General features: G+C 38.5%; 1 protein-coding gene and 1 long non-coding RNA gene across 2 annotated transcripts; both read right to left on the bottom strand.

Annotated features, from left to right (window-relative positions):
* Positions 1-5,839: 5,839 nt before the first annotated feature.
* Positions 5,840-11,517, bottom strand: LOC114262827 (uncharacterized). Its single transcript, XR_003629483.2, has 5 exons — positions 11,424-11,517; positions 10,967-11,043; positions 7,896-10,205; positions 6,893-7,813; positions 5,840-6,802 (listed from the first exon to the last, which is right to left on the bottom strand). It is a non-coding gene; the product is annotated as an uncharacterized LOC114262827 (long non-coding RNA).
* A 706-nt stretch (positions 11,518-12,223) lies between these two features.
* On the bottom strand, positions 12,224-17,934 carry LOC114262826 (ubiquitin-conjugating enzyme E2 35). The gene is made up of 8 exons (XM_028203242.2): positions 17,754-17,934; positions 17,516-17,543; positions 17,114-17,200; positions 16,398-16,456; positions 13,325-13,366; positions 13,161-13,234; positions 12,847-12,944; positions 12,224-12,651 (listed from the first exon to the last, which is right to left on the bottom strand). Exons 1-8 carry the CDS (start codon positions 17,787-17,789, stop codon positions 12,614-12,616), a joined length of 462 nt encoding a protein of 153 aa, XP_028059043.1. The 5' UTR covers positions 17,790-17,934; the 3' UTR covers positions 12,224-12,613.
* Positions 17,935-26,297: the final 8,363 nt, after the last annotated feature.

The following is a 26,297-nucleotide window of genomic DNA, read 5'->3' as shown; positions in this document are numbered from 1 at the left end:
CAGGCGTATCAAACGGCCTCGGGTCCGTTCTCTTTATATTCATATCCATGCGCATTTCATATTCATGATCATGATCCCTTTCATTCAAACGGCCTTTGGCCCATTACGGTATTCCAACATATCAAATGACATATTCAAACGGCCTTTGGCGCATCTTTGCATTCATGTCTAACGGCCTTTGGCCCAATCGTTCATATCCGACGACCTTTGGCCCAATCATTCATGTCCAACGGCTTTTGGCCCAATCATTCATATCCAACGGCCTTTGGCCAAATTCTTATATATCAAACATATCAACGGCAAACGGCAAATGGCAAATGGCAAACGGCCTTAGGCCCAATTCAACTTTATCAAACGTATTAAACGGTCTTATACAAATTAGGCATATAGAATACTCATTCATATTTCAAATCAACAAATCCATGGAGCTTATATAGAAGTAGTATTTGGAAAGTGACATACTTGAAAATATCTTTATTAAGATATTACTCACAGTGATCTGCCGGCGGATTTACTCTCGTGCTCGACCCTACACATTTCATGAACATAATGGGTCACAAACGATTCCATCCGTTCTTAACTTATGCATTCCTCTTAGGCATCTTTATTATCTTCTTACTCCATTTACAATGTTCAATGCATGCCTAAGAGTGCTCAGAAATGGAAGAGAACGGAAAATGAAACACAAAACATCTTTACAAACTTTCTGAAACAGGGCTCCCCGCTCGAGCGCGGCTTTGGCCGCTCGAGCGGACCCTTTAGGTCTGCAAAAGTACTGGTTGCCTCATATTCACGCTCGAGCGCTAATTCGGACGCTCGAGTTGAGGGTCAAACATATGCCTTGGACGCTCGAGCGTGATTCTCCCCGCTCGAGCGGACGACAATGTCTGCAAAATTGCTGGGAACCAGCATTTCACGCTTGAGCGGCGTTTTCCCCGATCGAGCGGACATGCCAAATTCTGGGTTTTCCAAAACTGTTCTTGAAGTTCAATTTTGATGTTCAAAGGCTCCAAACTCATGATTTTGGTTCAAAAACATGCAAACACATTATACTACATGAGAATATAAGAGTATGAGACCAAATTGTTCAAAATCATAACCCGATTCTCAAATGAATCCTCATTTCTTTTGTATGATCAAAACCCATGCATTCAAACTTCATACAAAATTCATATCTCTATCAATTCAACATGCATGTTAGTCTTTGACCCCAATTCCATTTCAATTAGCACCAATGATGCTCCTAACCATGAAACTCAATAAAACTATGCTTGCATGTATGCTTCAATGCTTAATTTTTCATAATCAACATATTTCATGCTAGCTTATGCAAATTTATGGCAATTTCCTACATGCATGTGCATTTTAGACTTCAATTTCATCATAATTAACTCAATTCAAGTCCTTGATCATCATCTAACATGAATTCACAAAATCACAACTTAAACTCGTGAATTTACTCACCTAGGAGCTTCAATCTTCACAAATTCTTGTTAATTCTTGAGTGTAGCTTCCCAATTCACAATCTTTGAGTCAAAATGCACAATTCTCTCTCTTTCTCTCTCTAGAATCAACACACTCTCTCTCTAGAGAGCAAATTCAGATTTTGAGCTCAAACATATGGTGAGTTTAAGTGTATAAGGGTCTATTTATAGGCTCATCTAAATAGACTTGATTAAGGATAATTAATTGTACCCAATTCAATCAGTTTAATCTAATTATTTTGATTCAAACTAATTTCTAATTAAATTTCACTACAGGCTCTAAAAATTATGCCATTCACAATGGCGTAGTCAATTTCGGGTTCTGTAGCCGATAAAGCCTTCAATTTTCAGTTCAAAGCACAAATTCTAACAGATTTTCCTACGGTGAATAGATACAAAGCCAAAATCACATATAATCATGCAATTAACACCCAAATTCACATTAAACACATAATTACAAACATAATCATGATTAATTAACATAGTACAAGACACAGTTATCACACTTGTCTAAGCTTTTGGGCTACCATCTCAGCATGTTTTTGGTCTTATTTTGCCATGTTACAACTCTGATTTTGATTGGTGGAGTCACCCCTTGCTTGGTTTTGGTACTTGTAGTGTAATCCCACTCATTGGCCTTGCATGCTTAGTGTTTTGGCTTACTATGCTAGGTTGTTTTGGCTACACTCCATCATGTTACTAGCATTGTTTTGACCTACCTTACGACTGTTTTGAGTCATCTTGGTCCTTTAGGGCTTGCTTGATATGGCTATGGTGCAAGTGCCTTAACTAGTCTTGAGTTTTGAGCACTATAGCATGCTATGCATGTGATGTTTGTATGGTATGACACCATTTAGCATGTAATTTCAGTGTATATAGTGTAGTCACATTCTCACATTTGTCACTTCTTCATTATGTTTGAGAGTTGTGCTTTTATGCCTTGTTCATGGGCCAATGCATGAGCATGCATTTCTTGCTTTTCATGTTATTATCTCAGCATATTTCAGCCACTGTTTTGGCACATTTAACCTCTGTCCGGGGCTGGTTTGGTCATTTAGGCTTAGTATTGTATGCTTATAGTGTTATGCTCTTTGCTAGCTTCAATGCTTTTGACTCCGAGTATGTCTTGCATGCATCGTCTTCGTGTTTAGATGTCATTTAGCATCCTATTTCAGTGCTGGAATATGCACCATTGCATCCCATTCTTTGTTTGTTATATCACATTGAAAGTGGTCTTAAGCTGCTTGTTGGCTTGAGAACGGAATTGAGGCGTTCGTGTCTAATGGTTTTAACCTTCTCTTGAGGGTTTTCACTAACCAACGACATGAAGTTTCTTCCATGCTCAAGGTGCTTGTGGTTTAGACCCTCTTTCCAATTAGAGGACTCTCACTTTTGGACTTAACCGATTAATAGACTAATTGGTAATCTAAAATGTGTAAACAAAATGAATCAAGTAAAACATGGCCAAGATAACATGTTTGTGATGTATTGCGTGTGTTTGGATCAAACTTTAATCCAAACACGAGAAATGTGGGACGTTTCATACTCATAGTTATGCAACGTGTCACATTTCTCGGTCGTCGACGCCCTTAATTATGCATGATAGGGTGGAGGCCTTTCGAGTCTTATGTGTGCATTCATTGAGTTTTGCGCAAGCTCGATCCTTTGGCCACCATGCATTGAAGATGCTCGGTTGGCGGCTTGAAAGTCAAGTGCCATACTCTTTTAAGCTTGAGATATGATAAGAAGTGTAGAAATGCATACATTTCCTTGCAAATATACTATCTTGCCTCTGCTTGTGCTCTGTTGCAGCAACATGAGGAATTTCAGCCCTCAAGGTGTTCTTGAGATAAAAAAGAAGCAATATGGAAATCGGTGTAATTTTCCAAGGTTCAAAAGAGTGTAAACAGAGGCGTCTTAAGGCAAGGCGGTGGATTTCTAGGAGGACGTAACCGAGCATGCATATGTCCCTTGCCCGCGAGGCCATTTATCATTTTTTTTAGCTACCTGTAGTTAATTACCTACGCTGTAATTAATTTAGTTTAGTGCTTTGTAATACTCTAATTAACTTAGATCAGCTAGTTATTCAATTTGATTTGTAATAATTAATTAGCTAGAATAGTTAGTTAATTAGTTGGTTTGTAATAGTTAGCTTAATCAGCGTAGCTAGTTGGCTTTTATTTCATTCGGACCCTCCGTCGAGAGGGAAAATGTTGTAATAAGTGTGCGTGTGTGTGTGAATGTCTTCCAATCCTACGTCTTTCTCCCTTTTATTTACCAGCTTTTGATGGTTAGTTTTAGGGTATGTTTCCATTAGCATACTTATGCTTTGCATGTGCGCATCATTCATTCGTATTGCATGCACCGGGTTCGGCGCATCATTCAAACTGCATTGTATTTTAATGCTTATTTGAATACATGTATCAATTTGTTGCATTCATATGCCATTTTAGAATAGTCGAGTCTATTTAGTTGCATTTTTACATGCTTTGCATTAGGCACTTAACATAATTAGGATCATGCATATTTCTAACTAGTTTCCTGTTTTGGCTCGAAGTACACTGTGAGTGTTTACGCTTTAGCATCCTTGCATGAGTGTGAGTGTTACCATGATAGCATGCTTTCCATAAGGCTATTTGCTTAAGTGTTTAACGGCATGAATGCTTGTGGATGAAGGCTTCATTACTTGAATTGGAATAATTCATCAAAATGTAAGTTTTAAGCTCACTTGAGGTGGCAAATCATCATGTTTTAAGCCCACCTTGTTTGGTGGCAAATCCACATTTTAGCCTATTTGCGAGTAGCATTTTCAAACCATTTTAAAAAACAAACATGAGATGTTTTGTTTCAAATCGAGCGATTTAGTCTATACTTGTGTGCTGTGCGCATCACATAGTAAGTTAGCTAATAATTGGAAAAAGAACACATGTGTTTTCAAAAATAACATATCATGCTTAGTAGAGGCCGATCCTTTGATCGGGCGAGCGGGGGTGCTCATTTCCGGACCTTCCCCTCTCGTATCCAAGTTCCCGAGTCGAGGCAACTTTGGTGATGACGGACACGTGGCCTTAGGCACAAGTCAAGGTTTCTTAAATTTCTCAAAACAAAATATTTAGGTGGCGACTCTAAAATCTGGTAAAGCAGTCCATGTTTGGCGCTTTTTGATTCAAAATTGATTTTTCAAAACCAATTATCGGATTTGGACTCTTTGGTGATTTATCAGTCTTACATTGCACTTTGTGAGATTAGATTCAAAACCATGACAGGAGTCCGAATTGTAATAGCTAGAACCCAATTCGCGCCCTCGCGCGCGGAGGAAGTTCGGGTGGTCTACACGATGTTTTTGATTAAAACATAACAAATAATTTAGACTTATTATATGACAGAGTTGAATTATACTTGCATATAATAAAGTTGAACTAAGTTGGCGATATTTTCGATTGAAACACGACGAATAACTTAGACTTATTATATGGCAAAGTTGAATTATACTTGAATATAATAGAGTTGAACTAAGTTGGTGATATTTCTGATTGAAACATGACGAATAACTTAGACTTGTTATATGGCAGCGTTGAATTATACTTGCATATAATAGAGTTGAACTAAGTTGGCGATGTTTCTGATTGAAACATGACGAATAACTTAGACTTATTACATGACAGAGTTGAATTATACTTACATATAATAGAGTTGAACTAAGTTGAATTAACGTAGATTTGTTGAAAACTTTGAACGACACTAAGTACATATCAGTCAGATTGATAGAGAGACCGAGGTTGATAACCTCGACCAGTCTCTGTTCGAATTTGATCTCGGTGACAAAATCATAGGTGTATGCTTAATAAGAACCCAAGTGGAACTTAAGTTCACATTAGGGGACAGAGAGCTGGAGAATGATGCTTGGGAGTTGGAATTTACAAGCTAAAGTTGGTTTAACACTTGTTGAAATTTAAAAAAAAATTTACAAGTTGAAATTAAGCCGAGATTATGTTGAAAGAAAGTTGGTTTAACACTTGTTAAAATTTTAAGAAAAATTTACAAGTTGAAGTTAAAGCTAAGGATATGTTGACAGAAGTATCCATGTACTTGCCGAGATTACCATGTTCCCAAGATTTGGAAGATAATGGAAGACAGAAGTCTTGATAAATAAAAGTAAAGTAGCAAGTTTTAAATAACACTTGTGAAAATATTTTTTACAAATGTTTTCAAGTGTTAAGCCAAGGCCAGGATGAACAAGATTGGAAGTTATGTCTGAGGAATTTTAATCCAAGAAGACTATACGGCTAAAGGCATAAACTGAAGACATGCAAAATATTCTAAGTATGGAAGCAGTAGAGCTTATAAGCAAACACTTGAAAGAAGAAGTTGTACTTGCATTAAAAGAAGAAAAAGGGCACTTCGGCCTACAAAAAGACTACTTGTTCTGATTACAAAAGTGACACATCGACCAAATATGAAAATTGAAAACATTGTTCAGAAAATTACTAAGTACAAAGAAAGAGTTAATGGTAGGACTATTCGGCGTCATCAGCTAGATGGGTTTGGTCCTCAAAAGACATTTGGGAACTCTTTTCGACAACCTTCTCAGTCGTGAGCTCGGCATCGATCTCTTCAATAGTACGGTCGAGGCTCTTCTTGGCGATAAGCGCCTCGGATGTTGTCTTCCCGCATGAGGCATTTTTTGAAACCTCGTCCCCCTTATCTTGAGTTAAGTCTAAAACTTGCTCATTCAGAGTTGGGGACTTGGCCCAATAATTTCAGCCTTCTCAGACTAGTCGGCCTCGACATCTTCCTCGGACTCAGCCTCGTCCTCGGATTGGCTTGGAGTAGGGGGGAATGGCAGGATGAGGAGGTTGTGATCTCGGAGAGTTGAATCCTTGGGGACAGCCAACTCCTTCAAGGCAGCCATCCAGCCAAGGGTGTAACCCTTGTTGCATACCTTTTTCACTTGTTTTTTTGTAGTCCTCACGAATGTCGGTTGCCCCCTCGGCGTATGCTTTCTTGTCCGTCGCTTTGATCTCGGCGGCTTTGGCGGCCAAAGCATCTCAGAGCTCGGCTTGGGCTTCGATCATTTTGGCCTCGGCGTTTTTCTTCTCAGCCTTAAGGACCTCAACGACAGCCTCAGCAGCCCCCGCCCTTTCATCGGCTTCGTCTTGGGCCTGTTTGACTGCCTTAGCCTGATTTATCAATGTCTTCATCTTGGCCTCGGCTTTATTAATGGTCCTGAGCAAACCAGCAGCCTCCTTGGTCTTGCGGGTCAACTTTTTCTTAATGTCGAAAGCCTGCATTGCGAAGGAGTGGGCATGTTGGATCGCCTACAAGTAATGGAAAAAACAAAAGTTAAATAAAACTCTCTAAGTATGGAAAAAATAGAGGATGGAGAGTACCAAGTGTTAGGGGCTTACTTGTATGGAATGCTGCAACATTAGAGTGAAATTTTCGTATTCGCTGGCCTCGGCGTTGCGTTCGAGGTCTTTGGGAAAGTAGAGAGGGCAACGCCGACTTCAATGTCAGTCGCATTGTCACTGACTCTGACTGGCTTGTCCTCGATGGTAATTGGAGGGGCCTAGGGGGCATCGGATTTCAAGGACCCCGAAGTTGTAGTAGGCTCTGACCTCGGCTTCTTTGACCGGGTGGATTTGGAGGGAGCAGCTTTTGCGAGCCTCTTTTCGGCGCAGAGGCATTTTTTTCTACCTCAGCCATTTTTGAGATTGGCAAGGTGTCCTTAGAGTCGATCTAAGTCACCGTTGCCTTGGCTTGGGCTTTCTTCAGCCTCTTTGGCTTTGGTTTGGGTTGAGACTGGGAAGGGGAAGATTGAACTGTGACGACATTGGGGATGTCGACAAAAAGGTCTTTAGCAACGGCTTTTTGTCGCCCCATTTCGTCGGCGGAGATGGCAATAGTAACTTTAGTGCCAAGGCGGATCATTGGAAGTGCGGTTGATGGGTTGGCTAGATCGTAAGCCGATGCCTCAGAACTTCGGCGTCTTCGACTACGAGTCCTGCCTGCTGGTGCGAACAGTGGAGCCCGACGTCGGCGTTGGCATTGGGAAGGTGGAATCAGTTGTGGAGCAGAGGTTGATGGCTGTTCTGCTGGATCAGAGGTTGATCCTTGATCTAGCCGAGGTGATGAAGTTGTAGCAGGAGTTGTAGCAAAATGAGGGGACTTGCTCTTCTTCGGGACGTCAGGGAAAATGGACTTTTAGGTTGGGATATAATTGAGCAGCAGAGGGGCTTTTCACTAGTCAACTAGCAAACCCAACAACTTCTTGAAGTCTTTGCTTGGGAAGAATATTTTGCGGAAGTCCTTGGGTGGTTGAGGAAGAACTGCAAAATAAAACAAACAGACGTTAGAGCATACAAAAAATATCAAAGTAAAAAAGACTTGAAAGCAAGTATTGGCTCTTACCATCTCCCTCTTTGAACAGTGTACGGCTTAAAGGGTAGAGGTGAAGATCATCATCTGGAGGGAACTCCTAGTTGCCCGAGATGATGAAGTAATCGTCTCCGGCACCCTTGTTGGAATTAGGGAGGTCGGCGATGAGTTTGTATTCCGTCGACCTCGGCTTAAGGTAATAAATGTAGCATTTTTATGACTTACGACCACACATGGTGTAGCAGTACTAGATGTCGGCTAGAGTTACCCTAGCATTTTCTCGGCTAGCTAAGGCAATGATATCGTTGATGCCTCTGTAAAAATTAATGGCTAATTGCATTGGGTTGAGTTTATAATAGTGAAGGACTTCTCGAAAGAGGATGTCAAGAGGGAACGTAAGTCCACACTCTAAGAAGGCTATTACTAGGAAGGGCATGGAGTCGTCTTTGGACAGCATGGAGTCTTCCTCCCCAGCCAACCTGAGATGAACGTCGGTAGAGATGGCAAACTCATGCCTAAAGTATTCTAGCTTAGTTAGGGTGTCTACCCTCCACCTGAACATACCCATAACGTTGGCTAAATGGGGAAGGTGTTAGATTTTAGAAGAAAGTGGTTTGTTAAGGTTTAAGTGACCTCGGCTTAAACTCAGAACAGAAGCAAAGGCAGAGGCTTTTTAAGATCTAGGGAAATTTATTCCAATATTCCTAGGGAAAGTGGCTTTTATCAAAACCCAAGCCTAAAAATCTATGTGGAAACAGGAAATTGGAGGCAAGAATCTGGCAAAATGCAACAAGAAAACAAAAACAAGAACATGATTCAAACTCAAGAAGATGAAACAAGAATTCAAGAACATTTTACAAAACATGTACAGATATACAAAGCCAAGGACAGTGGCAGAATAATAAATATGTATTTGGTTCAGCACCTAGAAAGCAAAATCAAGAACGGTGACAAGCTAACAACAACGTCAAGTGTATGAACAACATGTGCGCGTGTGTGTGTATACCAGCAACAGATTGTAGAAAAGCAGAATCATGAAACAGATGACGAATGGTAGAATTCAACAAACAAGTAACTATTTAAGAGTATGAACAGATTTGCAATGGCAGTATACAAGCATAACAGTTTGAAGTGAAATAAGAAATTGAAACGAAGGGAAGCAGTGGCTTACCAGGAAGAGTGATGTCGGTGAAATGAATGCTAAAGTTGAACGACGGTGGAACAAGTAGCAGGACGGTGAATGCCTCGCCGAAGGAAGAAAATGGAAACAGTTGCAGAAAGCTTCAAGAGAATGAAAATGGAGGATTTGGGAGATGAGTGTTAGAGAGAGAAAGTTTGGAGAGGACGAAGATGCAAAAGTGAAACGGCGAAGAGAGAGGGAAGTGTTTTTGATCAAAACACGAAAATGCAGCAAAAACGCAATTAGTGTGCCTAGGACGATGTCTCTGTCAGGCGGTGCACGCAAATGCGACGCAACTTGATGACGTGTGTCAGGTACGATTCAATAGGGAAAGGACACGTGGCGAAAACGGTTGAATTACTGCGCGTGACAGCTCATACGCGTGTTGAAACTCTTGGAGTTCTTGACTTAATGACGCAAAGACCTCGGCTAGGGAAACGATCTCGGTTAAAGAACTTGGAAAAACTTGGTCCTTGGTTCTACAGCATTGATGAAAACAGACTACAAGTTTTGGTCATATGGAGCCAATGAATAATGACATCGGTAACGAATGATTGAGCAAACTTAGCCGACGTGCTATAGGTTCAAATGATATAGGTTCCATCACCTTAGGATGTCGAGGTAATAGAACCTAGGGGATAGTTGTGGGGACATATTTTTTGGATAACAATACGTGGCCAAGGTGGCACCGAAGTGCCAGCCAAGGTGCAACGTGTCCTAGTCATGACGCCGAGATGATCTCGGCTAAGCCGAGGTTATCTACGGAGATGCCGAAATTCGGGATAAACGGATAAGCTATAAGAGTCTTAGAATGGGAGAGGACTTCAGCCTGGATAAGGATAAAGCTCTTAGGGAGTTTATCTTTATCTATTGGAGAGTCGAGGATGAGCATTGGGCTAGAGTCTAGAGTCTAAGAGAAGCTAGGCTTTTATAGGGATCAGGTTAGTATTGACTATAAAAGTAAGGCACCATCATGGGTCTAAAGTACGCTTTTTGTATTCTGGCTAGTGAGTTGAGCACTAATTATTATCTTTGGGAGATAACTGAGTATTGACTTGATTGTCGGAGTACCCCCGGGAAGACGAACCATTGCCGGAGTCTTATCTTTCTGTGACAGGTCGTTCGGGCGCAATCTATTTTGCCAGTGCTCTCCAGGTGAGTACCTGTTTGGCAGTGTGGTCAGAAAACAACGCACACAAAAATATTAAAAAAATTTAGTGAAAATAAAAAAATATGAAAAATTTTAAAAATTCAATTTTCAAAAAATTTAACCAAGTGTTTGGCAAAGGCTTTTTTTGGCGTTTTAGGCTAAAATTCACAAAATGACAAAATAGGTTAAAATAACCAATAAAACAAAATATCACATTAAACCTATGATCATTTCGTTTTTTTTCTCATAAATATCACATTCAACTATAAAAAAATCTATCTTCCTAAACACAAAAATTTTAACCTACTAAAATAATCAAAAACTAAAATAATCTACTAAAATAGCAACTTTTCAAACAACCACAAGAATTTTGGTACATCCCATCACAATACACATATTCAAATAATTAGTATAAGGAGTTTTCTTAAGTGTGCAAGTGCACACCATGTGCCACTTATACAAAAAGTGTAAGTGTAAGGTGTAAGTATAAGTATAAGGTGTAAGTGTAAGGTGTAAGTGTAAGATGTAAGGTGTAAGTGGGTTGCACATGGTGTGCAACCTCAAAAAAGGTGTAAGTGTAAGGTTTAATTTTTTACAAAAGGTGTAAGTGTAAGGTGTAAGTGTAAGGTATAAAGTGTAAGGTGTAAGTTGCACACCATAACCAAACCCTTAGTATAATATTCTATCTAAATTTTTTTTTTTAGTAGTATAATACAATAGAGCTACGTAATGTCATACATACACACCCATCAGAGCAGAGTACATAGTCCGTACCTACATTCGGGGGGGTCTTTATTATCATGGCTGGCCTCTACTCTGCCACTGGAAGATGGTGTTGTTGCTTTGCTTTGCTGCAAAAGAAAAGAAAGAAAATATAATAATATAGCCGTTGGGAGATAAGGATCAGACAGACCCATCAGTGCTCTGTGACTGCGTTGTGAGTCTGAGACTTTTTGTATTGAAAATTGTGTTTTTGTGTTGTGACTTTTGAAAATTGTGTGTTTCTGGGCTACAACATGTCCTTTGTGGTTTACCTGGTGTTTGGGCAAGTGAAAAAGCTTGCTGAAAGTTTTAAAGAGCATATCTTCAATGAAATAGTTAAAATTATGTGTTAAAACATGTATGCTCAAATGTTTGTTTATTTAAGGAGGGAGTAATGGCTTGTCAACAAGCGATACAGTGGGCAAAGGAACAAAATTTGCGCAAAGCACGTGTATGGACAGAGACTCACAATTTTTGGTAGATGTACTATGTAATCAAATCACTCCTTTTTGATCTTCCTGTACTACAGGATATAAAAAGTTGGCTAGCAAGTATTTTGATTAGAAAAATGTTTGAGAGTCACAATTTTTATGATCACAATAGCTTAAAATTGTTAAAACGACGTCGTTTTAACATGTTTTACACTCAATACGACAATGGCTCAAAATTGCTAAAACGACGTCATTTTGATAGTTTTGAACCATTATGACCACAAAAATTGTGATTCTCTAACATTGTTGTTTTGATTATTTGTGTATATGTAAAATTAAATGTTAAGATGTGAAGCCTGCACATGATTTAGCCCGTTCTGTAAATAACTTCCTACTTAATCTAATACTATGTTCGTGTGTTTTAAGCCCATTAAAGATGGAGAGGCCATGAAGCTCGAGCCTGGGATGTAGGTTGGGAAATGGCATGCCTTGACCATGAGTAAATATTGCATACAACAGCAAGAGCATCTCATACTCTTCCATGTGAGGTCATCAATCGCATTGCTCCCACTAATCCAATCATAGTGGACTATTGGCAATAAATTTCTCATTAGCAATATACCAACACATGATATACCCAATATTTTCCTAGGCATGGCTAACTAATTGATACCAACCAAAATGTATGAGATCAGGAATTAGTAATATACCCAATATTTCCACACACGATGATAATAATAATAATAATAATAATAATAATAATAATAATAATAATAATAATAATAATAAGGAATTAAATGAGAAGAATATATAATAATGATAATCAGGAAAGGAAAAATAAAGAAAGTCAGAGCACTAATCCCCAGCTCCCATAGAATAATTAAAAAATCCATGATCAAAAGACACAGAAGCATCTTATATAATTATACAAAAGAAAGAAAAAAACAACAAAAGAAAAGAAAGAAGAATAAGAAGGAAAAAAAAAAAACGGAAAAAAAAGAAGTCACAGCACTAATTAAAAATCCATGATCAAAAGACACAGAGCATCTTATATAATTATACAATTTCAAGATAAGGATCCAAGGTCATCAGCAGTAGTTGGAAGCTTGGAGAATACTCAATTCGAATCATCTGACCATCAATTCTTTCAAATTTTCATTTAAATTCAACGGTCAATAGGATACATTGCATATTATGTTAATTGCGGAGAACCTGGTCACCATTTTCATCATGCACCACTTGCATATAAACGGGTCCATTCCTTTGCTGCATAGTTCAGAGAACATAATCCAGTAAAGACCATATAATTTATTGAAGAAAATTACTACGTAAAAAATCATTTTTAGGAACCATAATGATTTGGTCAACATGGTCAAAACAGAAATATGAACAGAATGTTGTTTTTCTTTTCCTTTTTATTATATTATTTGGATTACTACAAAGACAAAGTTGCCAGGATACCTGTTTCAACGGCTTCAGCTTCATTGCTTTTCCAATGCTTTGCAATGTTCTCAGATAGAGGATCATCTGGATTTGGAGCACTCAAAAGTGCTTGAATGCTAAAAGCGAAATAATCAGACATTACCAACATCATGAGTTTATATTTTATCAGCAAACCATAAAACGATACTGACAATTATTCGAACTCAAATCAAAACGACTAAACATAAACAATTCTGCTCATTTTTCCAATCAGTTCGCAACCACACAATTCTTATCATCATCAAGTAAAATGTATTGGATCATGTCAGCAAAACATCTAGAACCATAGTTACCTCAAGAGTACAGTTCGAATCTGAAGAGCGGGACTCCATTTGTCTTTAAGAATATCAAGGCATATCCTTCCAAGCTGCATTCAAAGAAAGATCATTTCTGTAAGAGGCCAGAACAATTAAATCTGACAACTAATAAGGCAAGTGTAGGCACAAGTATGACAAACCTTATCAATGTTAGGATGGTAGATTTTGGTGAGAAATCGAACCTGTTACAAGGGGAAAAAAAAGTCCAAAATGACTATGTCAGTCAAACGTTGTGCAAATAGCAAAACCTTGAACGAAGTTCCATCAATAACACAGGAAACACATGAGCGCCTGCCTGCAAGTCTATAATATGTGTGCAACGCAATAAAAATGTTGATAAAGAAGAATAGCAGTAGACCAAAAGGAGGAATCAAATGAATGCGTTTACAAAATAAACCTTATACAAGTTCTGGAGATGAGAGAGCGCAATTAAAATGTGCAACGAAGACCAATAACACCAGTAGTGCAGATACATTAAGTTGGAGGAGGTAGAAGTAACCACCAAAGCAGTAGCCCAAATGAGAAAATGGTATAGACACAAAGAAACCCAAAACAACCTTTCAAGATAAGTTGACTTAATGGAGCAGTCAAAGTACTTAGCATGCACTTATTGAAATCATATACTATGCTACTACTCATTGAAATCCAGCCAAAACCCTATAAGCACCAATTAATTGTGCATGTGAAAACCGCCATATAGAGTTGACAGTATATAATAAACCCAAATCTAGCACAAACTGTATACACTGAAAACAACAATATCAAATTGCAACACCAATGGACTGCATTTTAAAATCTTTCCAATCTATCAAATGAACATGATTTGTAATTTTTGGATAGCATCGACAAAAGCAGCATCTGTAAGTAAAGTCGGGCAAATCAGCTGTTAATTGCTTTCAACAGAAATTTCATGTGCATCATCAATCCAACTCAATAATGTGACGCAAACAAATTGCAAAACTCGGTTAAGTTTGTACTATGATTGGTCAATATGAACTGGGAAACAAAAGTAAACCAAATGCATTACAAATTTCTAAATCACCAAACACACAGACAGTCACAAGTACAAAACCAACAATAACCACACAGCACTTTTAGGCCCCGTTTGTTTTCAGAGGTAGAATTGATGGGATTCATAGTGAGGGGATTGTTAGTGAAGGGATTGATAGTGAGGAGATTAAGTAAAATTGTGTTTGTTTTGATGATAACTGTTAGTGTAGGAATTGTTAGATTATTTTTATATAAAATAATAAAACAAATTAAAAAAATATAAAAAAATTAAACATTAATGTTTAAAAAAAATTCCCAATATGTAAAAAATAAAAAAAATAAGAAAATTTCTAATTCCCTCACTATTTTTCTAATACCACCTCCTCCTCCTCCATCCTAATCGCCCTTCCAACCTTCATCTTAATCCTCTCCTCCATCCTAATCCCTTCCCCAACTCTACAATCAAACACAACACTAAATAACTCCACTTCCATCCTAATCCCCTCCCATCTATTACACCCCAAAACAAACGGGGCCTCAATGCATTCTTTTGGCTAGGTAACATCCAGAGTAAGAACACAAAGGCCACATGCCTTTTTCCAAGAACATTCATAAAGATTCATATGATACCAATAAGAAAAAAACCATAGCCATCCAGCCATCATTCCAAGTTAGGAACATATTATACACCATTGACCATACTAGTCACAGAAGTTTAAAAGCAGCCCACCAAGCAATACAATTTATGTTGCCAGTGAGGGCCCAAAAATTCCAACCAGTTACCAAAAGTAATGACAGCTGTTACACTAGACTTAAGTCTATTACTGTGATTCATTCAGAAAGAAAAAAAAACATGTAACAAAAGTCAATAATCCATAAATACATCATAATCAAGTTGCCAGCATCTGTTAGCAATAATTCAGCCAAATCAGTGCACAACACCATAATGGGTTTAAAATATCACAAATCTAATGCGATATAACCACAATGGGTTTTAACAAGAAGACAAAGCTAATGCAACATAATTTACAAAATGACTGAAGACTTGCAGGGAAAATACTCCCAAAATAAGATTCAACAGGAGTGTCTCTGATGCACGCCTAGAAGTTTAAACTAGTAGGTTTTGACCCTTTTTTGTCAGAAATTCAATGGTCACATGATTTGCCTAAAAAACTTTCAATAGCTTTTTGTAGGCCTGCTGCAATACCTAAATTAAAAAATGAGACCTAGTGCAACATAAATGAGAAAAGCAACATTATGGCCTACTTTCTCCATATGCACTAGAAACTGCAGCGTAGAATCCAAATCTTCTTTCTTTTTGACTTTTCACTTGGCATCCTGAATGCTGCAGCAGATCTTGGTGTCATGCAAGAGAAACAAGTTGAACCCATGTATGAAAATATTCCTATCTTGTAACATCTACTTGTTTACCATCATCTTCATATGTTCATTCAACAGTCTTTGACCATCATCCTTTTACCAAGCGGTAAACTATAAGATGTTTGGCACCCTAATCACTTTTAAAAGTAGAACAAATACAAATTATCCTTTTCTTAAACACATCAGCATGAAGGCCAGGCATATTACCCAGTCATGGGTTAACAAATGATGGAGAGAAAGAAAACAAGGCTAAAATCAAATTCAATATGCATACGAGAGACACAAAATGCAGTAAAAACACAACAAATGAAATAAATGTATGCAACAAAACATAAACTCAGAAACTGACTTTACCAGAAGTCCAGCATTATGAATGATTTTTAATATAGCAACAAATTCTTCAAAACATTGGTCGACAAGGAGAAAAAAGTAGGGAAAAACATGGTTTCTTTGCGGGCCACCAGACCTATGTCCTCCCTTGGCCAACAGACAACATCTTAGCCTACAGATATGGTTTCTTTGAGAGACGCACGCCGGGGGGGGGGGGGGGGGGGGGGTGGAGTGAGTTTACAGAAAACAACTACCTCAAAATTTCACAACAAAACAATTCTACAAAGGAAGTAAAATGATGATCCCCAAAGAAAGTAAAAAACACAGAATGGTTCATGATGATTGATTAATAATAAATTGTGCATGGAAGTAAAACAGCAAACAAACAATAATGCCCAATAACTAAGTTTTGTACATCCCCTCAAAATAAAGCAAGAGATTATTCACATTGTACAAACCTTTATGGCTAACAGCATTTAACTGCTGGACTTTTCAGTAAAAAAAATAATATACCTTGGGGGCAGCCATTGGGTATTCTTCAGGCAAAAACAATTCCAGCTTGAAAACCCCCCCTACACAGATGGTAAGACAAGAGAAGAAATTGCATCAAAGTAGGGATGAGCATATCATCAAAAAAAACAAAAACTTGAAACCACCTCCCCGTAAATTGACTAACTGTCAAGGAAAAATATTTTTAGTAATTCTCCCACCACTTCCTCAACAAAGACTAAGGACATCAAATCAATATTTTTAACCCATTGCCTCTTGGAAAAGAATTCGAGAAACAAGTTTAAGAACACATGCAGGCAACACTTCAACAAAAGAGCTGAAAGATTTTTGTTAACTTTTCCAATTTTCTAGAAAGTCTGAAGCATCTAAAGAACCAACCCGGTGAATTCATTCCAACCTGAGGCTTTTCTTTTGCCCATAAAATGTAGAAAATACTAAAAATCACAATTTTGAGCACAATAAAACAAAATCCACCACACAACTCAACCAAATGCAACTGCCAAAGGTTACTTGAGTCAAGTTTCGTCCCACGCAAAACAAAAAAGTTTAGGAATAAGTTCTCTTTTCCACAGTATTGTCAATGATCAAATGGAAGGTCAATGCTAGTGTGTGAAGCTTAAACATTAAGCACATCAATGTGATCCAAAAAAATGTGATCAAATTGTTGATTGTATCTTTAAATACATGCTTATGAAAGAAAATGCTGTTGAGTTCATTACCTTCATAAGGAGACTGTGTTGGACCAAGAATCATGACATTAAAGTACCGCATGTTATCTTCTGAAGGCGACGCACTTATTCCCGGCGCTAAACACACAGATAACAAGAACATACAAGATGAATTACACTTCAAATTCACAATTTATTTCCAATTACAAAAAAGAAATCATTTACTCAACAGTCCACAACGAAACAATTCTTAAATCTTCATAAATCTCTGCACAAATGACTAAAGAGAAAAAAAGAAAAAGAAAAAGAAAAAAGATTCTTGCTACTGAAACAGTAACATTTCAGATGCTAAAATTCAAACAAAAAGCACACAAGATAGGCGATATATAATTTATAAAAACGTATTTCGTATATATACAGACAGAGAGGGGGAGAGAGGAGGAGGAACTTTACCAGGTTCGCTCAGGAGACGTTGAGTTTCCTGAAAGATTACAAAAAAACAAACCGATCAAAACGAGCAAAAACATCCAAACCGAAGCAAATATGATAGAAATAAAGAAAAAGAAAAACGCGAGGCAAATACGAAGAAAAAGTGAGGTTGAATCCGAAATCGGAGAGGTTGAAGATGAAGAGAGAAATCGAGTGAATTAGCATAGAGATCGAGAGAAGACACGGAGATCGAGAGTCGAACCTTGATGATTCTTCGAGGTAGATTGCTGTTAGCCATTGAAGAAGAATGTTCGATTGCAGAGTACGCAAGGGTTTGAGAGAGAGAGAGAGACTTTCAGAAACTCAAAAAACGCGAAATCGGTGATTCTTCCATAAACAAACGCTGCTTTATGTCATTTCTCTAAGTGGGCCAGCACCGAATAATGGAGCACTGAGGCCGGCCCATATATATGAGTTTGGGTCCACTTTTGCCCTAATAGAATCCAAGTCCAAAATAATAATTCATTAGGGGTAAAAAAAATTATATACCAAAAAAAAATGATAAACATTAATAATTAAAGTTATAAAAATTTTCACATTTTTATAAATTATTTTTCTGATCCTCACTGATCAGTAATTTCCCCAATTCATTATTTTATACTGTCTTTGGATCTTGAATTATTTTATAAATAAAAAATTTATATATATGTATATTAAATTTCATTTAGAGCAATTAAAAAATATTGAATTGTGTTACAAAAGATCTTGATTTTGTGGGCTAAAAATCTTGGATTTATACTTCTTTTTTTTCTTTTCCTCACAAATTCAAAATTTAAGATTTGGATAAATCATATTTACCTTGTCTTGTAAATGTTCAACCTTTTTAGAATTTTTTGATTTTAAAAAAAAAAAAAAAACCGAAGTAGTGTGAGTTCCGTTTTATCTCACAGTAGCATCTGCTGTGCGGCGGAAATTGGCCCATTTCGGGGCCTATTTTGATAATCCGAACCGTTCACATTTTAGAATACATCAAGTAGAACATGTCTGTAAACAATCAAGTTAATCGGATATCGTTTACCCATTCATCCACTCACATTTCTATCTACAAAAATAAATAATAATTGTGATTTAAAGTATTAAAATGAATACAAATGTGTGTGGATGAATAGGTAAATGATATTCAATTAACTTGATTTTTTACAGACATATTCTACTTGATATATTCTAAAATGTGAACGGTTCGAATTATTAAAATAAACCTCGAAATAGGCACATTTTCGCCGCACAGCAGATGCTGCTGCGCAGCCCGCGCAGCAGCATCCCCAAATCCAAAAAAGTGGCATTTTTTGAATTTGAAATTGGATCATTATCCATTTTTAATTTTTAAGAACCTGGCATGGTCTTATTGAATTGCAGTCCTACCAAATAAAACTAATAGAAAAATGCTCATGAGACACTTGGTCAAATTGTTAGCTAAATAATAAAAATAATAAATATGAAAATAGTAGGTTCATGTGATTCACGACCACATCCAATGTGTACTTCTCGAGTAATGAATATTTACATTTTTTACTTTTAATTTTTTTATTCTACAATTTTTATACTTTTGATCTTTAAAAATATATGCTTATATTATTTTAGTTTTTAATATTTTTCTATTAAGTCAATTTAAAAGTGACTATAAAAATGGCCCTCCCTTAATAAATCTCGTCATTTCTATTAATTTTTTGCAAAAGGTGTATTTTTTTTTCTTCAAAAAATATTTTCTGATTTTGCCCATGAATAGTGATGGTGCAAACGATGGAGACTACGTTAACACATATTTAATAATTGAAAAATAAAATTGACACAATAAAAATATTAAACACCAAGATAAAATAAAAGATAAATACTACCCTCACTTGAACCTTAGCTTTCCAGGTTCAACGTAATTAATTTATTAAAAATTCAAAAAATGTGGGTAGCGTAAGGTTTTGTTTAAAGATGACCACTTGTTTGGGAAAAAAAAAAAAAAAAGTAAAGGAAAGAGTTATAATATAATAATTTAATTATCAATTCATAATTATTATTTTCCTTCTTCCACTAAAAAGTCTACAATTATAAACAAAAATGGAATGGGTTCATAATGATGTAATTCAATTGCTCTGTTTTTTTTTTTTTTTTTTTTCCATTGAACCCACAAGCAACTCCAATTCTTGACCTCTTTCCAAAGTCAATACGTGGAGTTATTTAAAAAAAAAAAAAAAAAAAAACAAAAACAAAAACAAGAGCACCACGTCACAAACCAAAATGCCAAATTAGTGCATGGGAAATCATATAAAAAAATACATATCGAGTGGTCAAAAATTATTTAAATGTAACACACTACATTCAAGATAAATTTTATCCACAAATTATATTCTTGTACCTTTTTTTTAATCTTGTGTGGGTGATTTTCTGACCACACTGCCCGCCTAGTAATCAGCTGGAAAAGCACTGGCAGAATAGATGACTTCAACTAACTTGTAACAGAAAGAAAAGGCTCCGGCGGTGGCTCTTCCACCCGGAGACACTCCGACGATCAAGTTAGTATATCTCTCAAAGATAATCAAGTGCTAAACTCACAAGCTTAAACATAAAAAGCATACCTTAGACCCATGGGGGTGCCTTTCTTTTATAGCCAACTTAATCCTAATCCCATTAGAAGCCTGACTTCTATGGACTCCTATTCAGTGCTTACTTTGGATTTCACAAGAGATAAAAATAAACTCCCTAAGAGCTTTATCCTTATCTTAGCAAAGTCTCTTCTTTATCCTAAGACTCTTGTCCCTTATCTTTTATCCTCTTATCTCAGATTCCGATATTTTCGGAGATAATCTCGGCTTTGCCGAGATCACCTTGGCGTCGCGACCAGAACACGTGGCACCTCAGCTGACACGTCGGCGTCACCTTGCCACGTGTTGGTATTTAGAAAATACATCCCCACAACTGCCCCCTAGGTTCTATTACCTCGGCATTCTGAGGTGATGGAACCTATATTTGTATTTTCTTTCAGTAAATCGGCTTAAAATTTAACAGCCGAGATCATTCATTTCAGGCCGACATGCTTTCCCTAAAAAATCAAGATTTTTAAGGACCTTCTTACGCGCATGAGCTGTCATGCACTTCAACCTAACCGTTTTAGCCACGCGTTTCCTTCTTATTGGTCCGTACACGTGACGCGCCTGTTAGCCACCTCTTTCTTCATGTGCCCCGTCTGACGCCCTCGTTCTTCTAGGCATATTGATTGCTTTTGCCGCCATTTCTGTTTAATCAAAAACTTTTCCCCATTTTTTCCGTTTCTTCACTTTTTCATTCGAATCTCCTGCTATCTCTCTCTAGCTTTCGAAACCCTTCATTGCTTAAGCTCCCAAAGCTCTGCAACCTTCTCCGTTCACCCATTCCGGTGAGATTTCCACCGGTCTTCTGCTCTGGCAACCGTCGTTGGATATCGGCAAATCCCTTTCCCGCTTCCTTTTTTTCTGGTAAGCTACTGTTCTTTTCGTTTTCAATTCCCTGATGTTTCTTCTTTTTTTGCTGTCGCCATTACTGTACTGTTTCAAGCTTTTTTAATTCATAAATCGTTCATTCGACTGCATTCATCCATGATTTTGTCTTTGCACACATCTTGAACACACGCACTGTTTCACCACTTCTTTGCACTTTTGCCACTGTTCTTAGCCATATACTCTTGTATTCTTCATATTCTTGATAGCCCATCTCAATTCTTGTTTCTGAAACTTCGTTTTTGTTTTCTGTTTTTTGCATCTTTTCCAGATTCTTGCTTTCAATCCGTGTTTCCGTAGATTTAGGTCTGGGATTTGTCTATAGAACCCATAACTTAGGAAAAAACTGAAACTTGCACCTACCTTATTGTCTGCCGAGGTCCCAATAACCTTTCTAAAACATCCTCTGAGACCCACATTTTAAGATTAAGCTGATATCATGGGTATGTGGGAACATAGGGTAAACACCCCCTTCAAACTAGAATACTTTAGACAGGAGTTTGAGATCCCAGCCGACGTCCATTTGAGGTTGGCTGGGGATGATGACTCCATTATGCCCACTGCCGACTCCATGCCTTTCCCCGTAGTCGCCTTTATCGAGTGTGGACTTTGGCTTCCACTAAACATTCTGTTTCGTGAGGTTCTCCATTACTATAAGTTGAACCCTATGCAACTGGCCATCAATTCTTACCGAGTGATCAATGGTATTATAGCCCTAGCTAAACAGGAAAACGCTAGGATCACCCTTGCCGACATCCAATATTGCTATACCATGTGTGGCCTTAACTTGAAAGAAAAAGACTACATTTATTACCTTAAGCCGAGGTCCACAGAATTTAAAATTATAGCCGACCTCCCAGACTCCAACAAGGGAGCCGGTGACGATTATTTCATTACCTCGAGGAACTGGGAGTCCGCCCCAGATGAAGACCTCCATCTCTTCCCTCTCCCACGATCAATCTTTATAGAGGGTAATGGTAAGAGCCCTACATTCATACTTGTTTTACTTTTAAAGTCTTGTATACTTTATCCGTTTCCTAATGTCTACTTTGTCTTTGCTTTTGCAGTTCTTCCTCAGCCGCCAAAAAACTTTGGCCAATCCTTTGTTCTCAACAAGAATTTAAAGAAATTATTAGACCTGCCAGTTCAGAAGCGAAAGGCACCCCTGCTTCTCAACTTCATCCCAACATACAAATCAGCTCTCCTCGACGTCCCCAGGAGAAACAAAAAGAAGAGCTTATCTCCTCCATCTGCTACAACTCTTCCAGCTGCATCAATATCGCGAACAGACCAAGGATCAACCTCTGATCCAGCAGAACAGCCGTCGACCTCAACTCCATACCTCATTCCACCATCCCAAAGAAAGCGTCGCCGACGTTTTGTTCTTACAGCCGAGATGGGTCGTGCAAAGCCAGTCGCTAAAGACCTCCTAGCCAACATTCCATCATCCATTGACGAACAACCAACACAAACCCAACCTCCAGCAAAACCAAAAAGAATAAAAAAGGCTCAACCAAAGGCCAAGATAGCTCAGGTTGAGTCTGAAGACACTCTGCCTATCTCAAAGTTGGTTGAGAGTGATAAATCTCAGCCTCCTGCTGGGAAGAGGCGTTCTGAGTCTCAACCATCAGAATCCCAACAACCAAAAAAGCCGAGGTCTTCTTCCGCCACAACTTTGGGATAAAAAAAGCCCGATGCCCCCGGGGTCCCCACAATTACTTTGGAAGACAAGCTTGTCATGGCAAGTGATAGTGCTGATGATATAAACGTCGGCGTCGCACTCAGTACCACCCTGCTTCTTCCAGGCGACCTGGAGCGAAATGCCCCGTATAGTGAATATGAGAACTATGCTTTAATGCTTCAACACTCTGTTCAGGTAAATGTCTTCTACTTGGTAAATTTTTCTTTCTCTTTATTTCATACTTTGAATATTCTTTAATACCTCTGTTTTCTTTCAGGCCATCCAGCATGCCCACTCTTTCTCAATGCAGTCTTTTAAGAACAGGGAGAGGCTTGCCGAGATGAAGAGGGAGGTCTCCAGCCTCCAAAAGACCAACAAAGGCTTCCAGTAAAAAATGAAGAAGCTGGAAGACCAAGCTGAGGAAGCTATCAAGGCTCAGACCGAAGCCGAAGAAAAGGCTGAGGCTGCTGAGGCCATTAGGAAGGTGGCCGAATCGCAAAGGAGAGAGGCCGAGGAAAAAATGGCCCAAGCTGAAAAAGAGCTTCAGAAGGCCCTGGCCACCAAAGAAGCTGAAATCAAAGACGCTGACGAAAAGGCGTACTCACAGGGTATGGCCAACGTTACTGAGGCCTATGAAAAACAAGTGAAAGAAGCATGCAACAAGGGTTTCACCCTTGGTTGGATGTCCCTTCTTAAAAAGCTTAATGTTCCTGATGATTCTCCATTGCGGAAAGCCGATGCCATTCCCTTGCCATTTCCTCCAGCCCCAACTCCGAGTGAAGATGTCGGCGAATCTGATGCCGAGGATGAGGCCGAGGAGGAAGAGGACGAGGCTTTGATTAGAAAATCAAAAGATGCTAATAGGGCCAAGTCCCCTCTTCAGAGTAAGCAAGTCCTAGACTTGACTCATGATGAAGAAGGCGATGAGGTTGTCCAAGAAGTTGTTCCCGACATTGCACCAGCCGACATCCCTTCTGAGGTCAAGACTGTTGAAGAAACTCTCCAAGAATTGACGTCGAGATAACGGCAGAGAAGGAGGCCAATGTGGTATCTGATCTTCAAATTCAACAATCTGGAGGAGAGAAGCCTTAGTTTTATGTTCTTCTTTTACTTACTTGTATTTTGTTGCTTCTTTATCTTTTGGAACAATGTATGTTTTTTGTATGGCCGATGTGCCCTTTGGTGAATGAATATAACTTTTTTTTTCTAAGTGCTTTCACTCCTGTCTTTTCTTTTTTGCCTTTGCATGATTCTATACTTAGTATATTCTACACATGTACACTCTTCCTCCTTTATGTAACTTTCTCGGGGTGACACACCTCGACTATGCCTACCGATGATATACCTCGGTAAGTTTCTTGTCTTTGATTTATCTTCAACTTGTAAATTGTTACAAATTTCAACAAGTGAAGATAAACAATTATCTCGGTTTAACTTTAACTTGTAAATTGTTACAAATTTCAACAAGTGAAGATAAACAATTATCTCGGCTTAACTTCAACTTGTAAATTGCTACAACTTTCAACAAGCGTTAAGCATTACTTCGGTTTAACTTCAACTTGTAAATTGCTACAAATTTCAACAAGTGAAGATAAACAATTATCTCAGCTTAACTTCAACTTGTAAATTGCTACAAATTTCAACAAGCGTTAAGCATTGCTTTGGTTTAACTTCAACTTGTAAATTGCTACAAATTTCAACAAGTGAAGATAAACAATTATCTCAGCTTAACTTCAACTTGTAAATTGCTACAAATTTCAACAAGCGTTAAGCATTACTGTCTTCTCTCTGCCCCCAATGTGAACCTGAGTTCCACTTGGGTTCTCATTATTTCAGAAACAATCATTATGCATCTTTTATCAATTTACAAGTCTTTGGAGAACTTTGCTAAAATTTTATTGTTGATGTTGGTAAGAAATAACAAGGAACATTTAATGATAGAAAAATTTCAAATTACAAGTGTTCCAGGGTCTTGGCAATGCTTTGCCCTCATTGTCTTCAAGTCTGTATGCTCCATTGCCCAATACCGAAGTGATTCTGTAGGGCCCTTCCCAGTTTGGGCCAAGCTTGCCCTCTCTGGGATCCTTCTTGTTGCCAACAACTTTTCTTAGAACTAGGTTGCCAACCTGAAAATCCCTTGGATTGACCTTCTTATTGTAAGCTCTAGTAAGCTGCTGCTGGTATGATGCGAGCTGAATTGCAGCTTTTTCCCTTCTTTCTTCTAAGAGATCCAGATCTTGCGCTAGAAGTATGCCATTAGTTCCATTCTCTACTTCCTAGGTTCTGATTCTTGGGATGCCGACCTCCAGTGGGATAACTGCTTCTGTGCCGTAGGCCATGGCAAAGTGGGTTTCCCCTGTTGATCTTCTCGGCGTAGTTCGATATGCCCAGAGTACATTGGGCAACTCGTATACCTATTTTCCTTTTGCTGCCTGCAGTCTCTTCTTTATTCCGTCCAGAATTACTTTGTTGGATGCTTCGGCTTGCCCATTGCTTTGGGAAAAACTTGGTATTGAAAAATAATTCTTTATCTTAAATTTCGCACAGAAGTTCTTGATAAGTTTGCTGTCAAACTGCGTTCCGTTGTCGGCAACTATTGCTCTTGGAATACCAAATCTGGTGATAATGTTTCTCCATATGAAATTCTTGACGTCCATATCTCGGATTTTGGCAAGAGGTTCCGCTTCTATCCACTTCGTGAAGTAATTTGTTGCTATCAGTAAGTACTTCCTTTGCCTAGTTGCTTGGGTAACTGCCCAATGAGATCCATGCCCCATTGGGCAAATGGCCATGGACTGGATACAGAGTTCAGGTCAGCAGCTGGCTGGTGTATCAAAGGTGCGAACCTTTGGCATTGTTCACACTTCTTCACGTAGGCTTCTGCATTTTTTTGCATGTAGGGCCACCATTATCCCTGGGTAATGGCCCTGTGAGCTAATGATCTGCCCCAGCGTGGCTTCCACAAATCCCTTCATGAATTTCGTATAGAAAATCTTCCACCTGCAAAGGGTGTATGCACCTTAAAAGGGGTCCAGTGAAGGACCTTCTGTAGAGATGTCCGTCCGCTGTCAGACTAAATCTTGCCGACTTCAATCTGATCTTGTGTGCCTCCTTATGGTCTTCTGGCAGCTTTCCTTCTTAATGCAATAATTGCATTCATCCAGCTTGGTCCCAAGTCCACACACATTGCTTCTTGCTCTGTGATCAGCTGGTCTATGCTCGAGCTTGACAGATAGTCGATCATTATTGTTCTTGTTTTTCTAGTTTGCATTGAGCTTGCCAAGTTGGCCAACGCGTCGGCGTGGTTGTTATCATCTTGACTGACGTGAAGTAGTCGGCAGTTGCGAAACAAGGCTGCCAGCCTGATGACTTCCTTTGCGTATGCCGACATTCTCTCATCTCGGGTTGCAAACTCTCCTGTTGTTTGATTTACTATAAGTTGTGAATCACAAAAAATTATTACCTCATCTGCTTCTGCTAGCTTTAGTCCTGCAATCAGTGCTTCGTATTCTGCCTCATTGTTTGAGGCCTTGAACCCCAATCGAATAGACTGTTCCAATATCTCCCCATCAAGAGATATTAACACTACTCCTGCCCCTGC

The sequence above is a fragment of the Camellia sinensis genome, chromosome 8, assembly GCF_055761805.1.
Source record: "Camellia sinensis isolate YWXY chromosome 8, ASM5576180v1, whole genome shotgun sequence".
NCBI classification, from domain to species: Eukaryota; Viridiplantae; Streptophyta; class Magnoliopsida; order Ericales; family Theaceae; genus Camellia; species Camellia sinensis.
The sequence above is the reverse complement of the archived record's forward strand: the minus strand, read 5'-3'. Positions and strand labels throughout refer to the sequence as shown.

Excerpts from the sequence above, each read along its gene's own strand:
- LOC114262826 (XM_028203242.2), bottom strand. The coding sequence starts at position 17,789 with ATGGCTAACAGCAATCTACCTCGAAGAATCATCAAG. Across the intron at positions 13,367-16,397 it reads ACCCAATGGCTGCCCCCAAG|GTTCGATTTCTCACCAAAAT; the intron begins GTATATTATTTT and ends CCCTTGTAACAG. Across the intron at positions 12,652-12,846 it reads AGCTGAAGCCGTTGAAACAG|CAAAGGAATGGACCCGTTTA; the intron begins GTATCCTGGCAA and ends TGAACTATGCAG.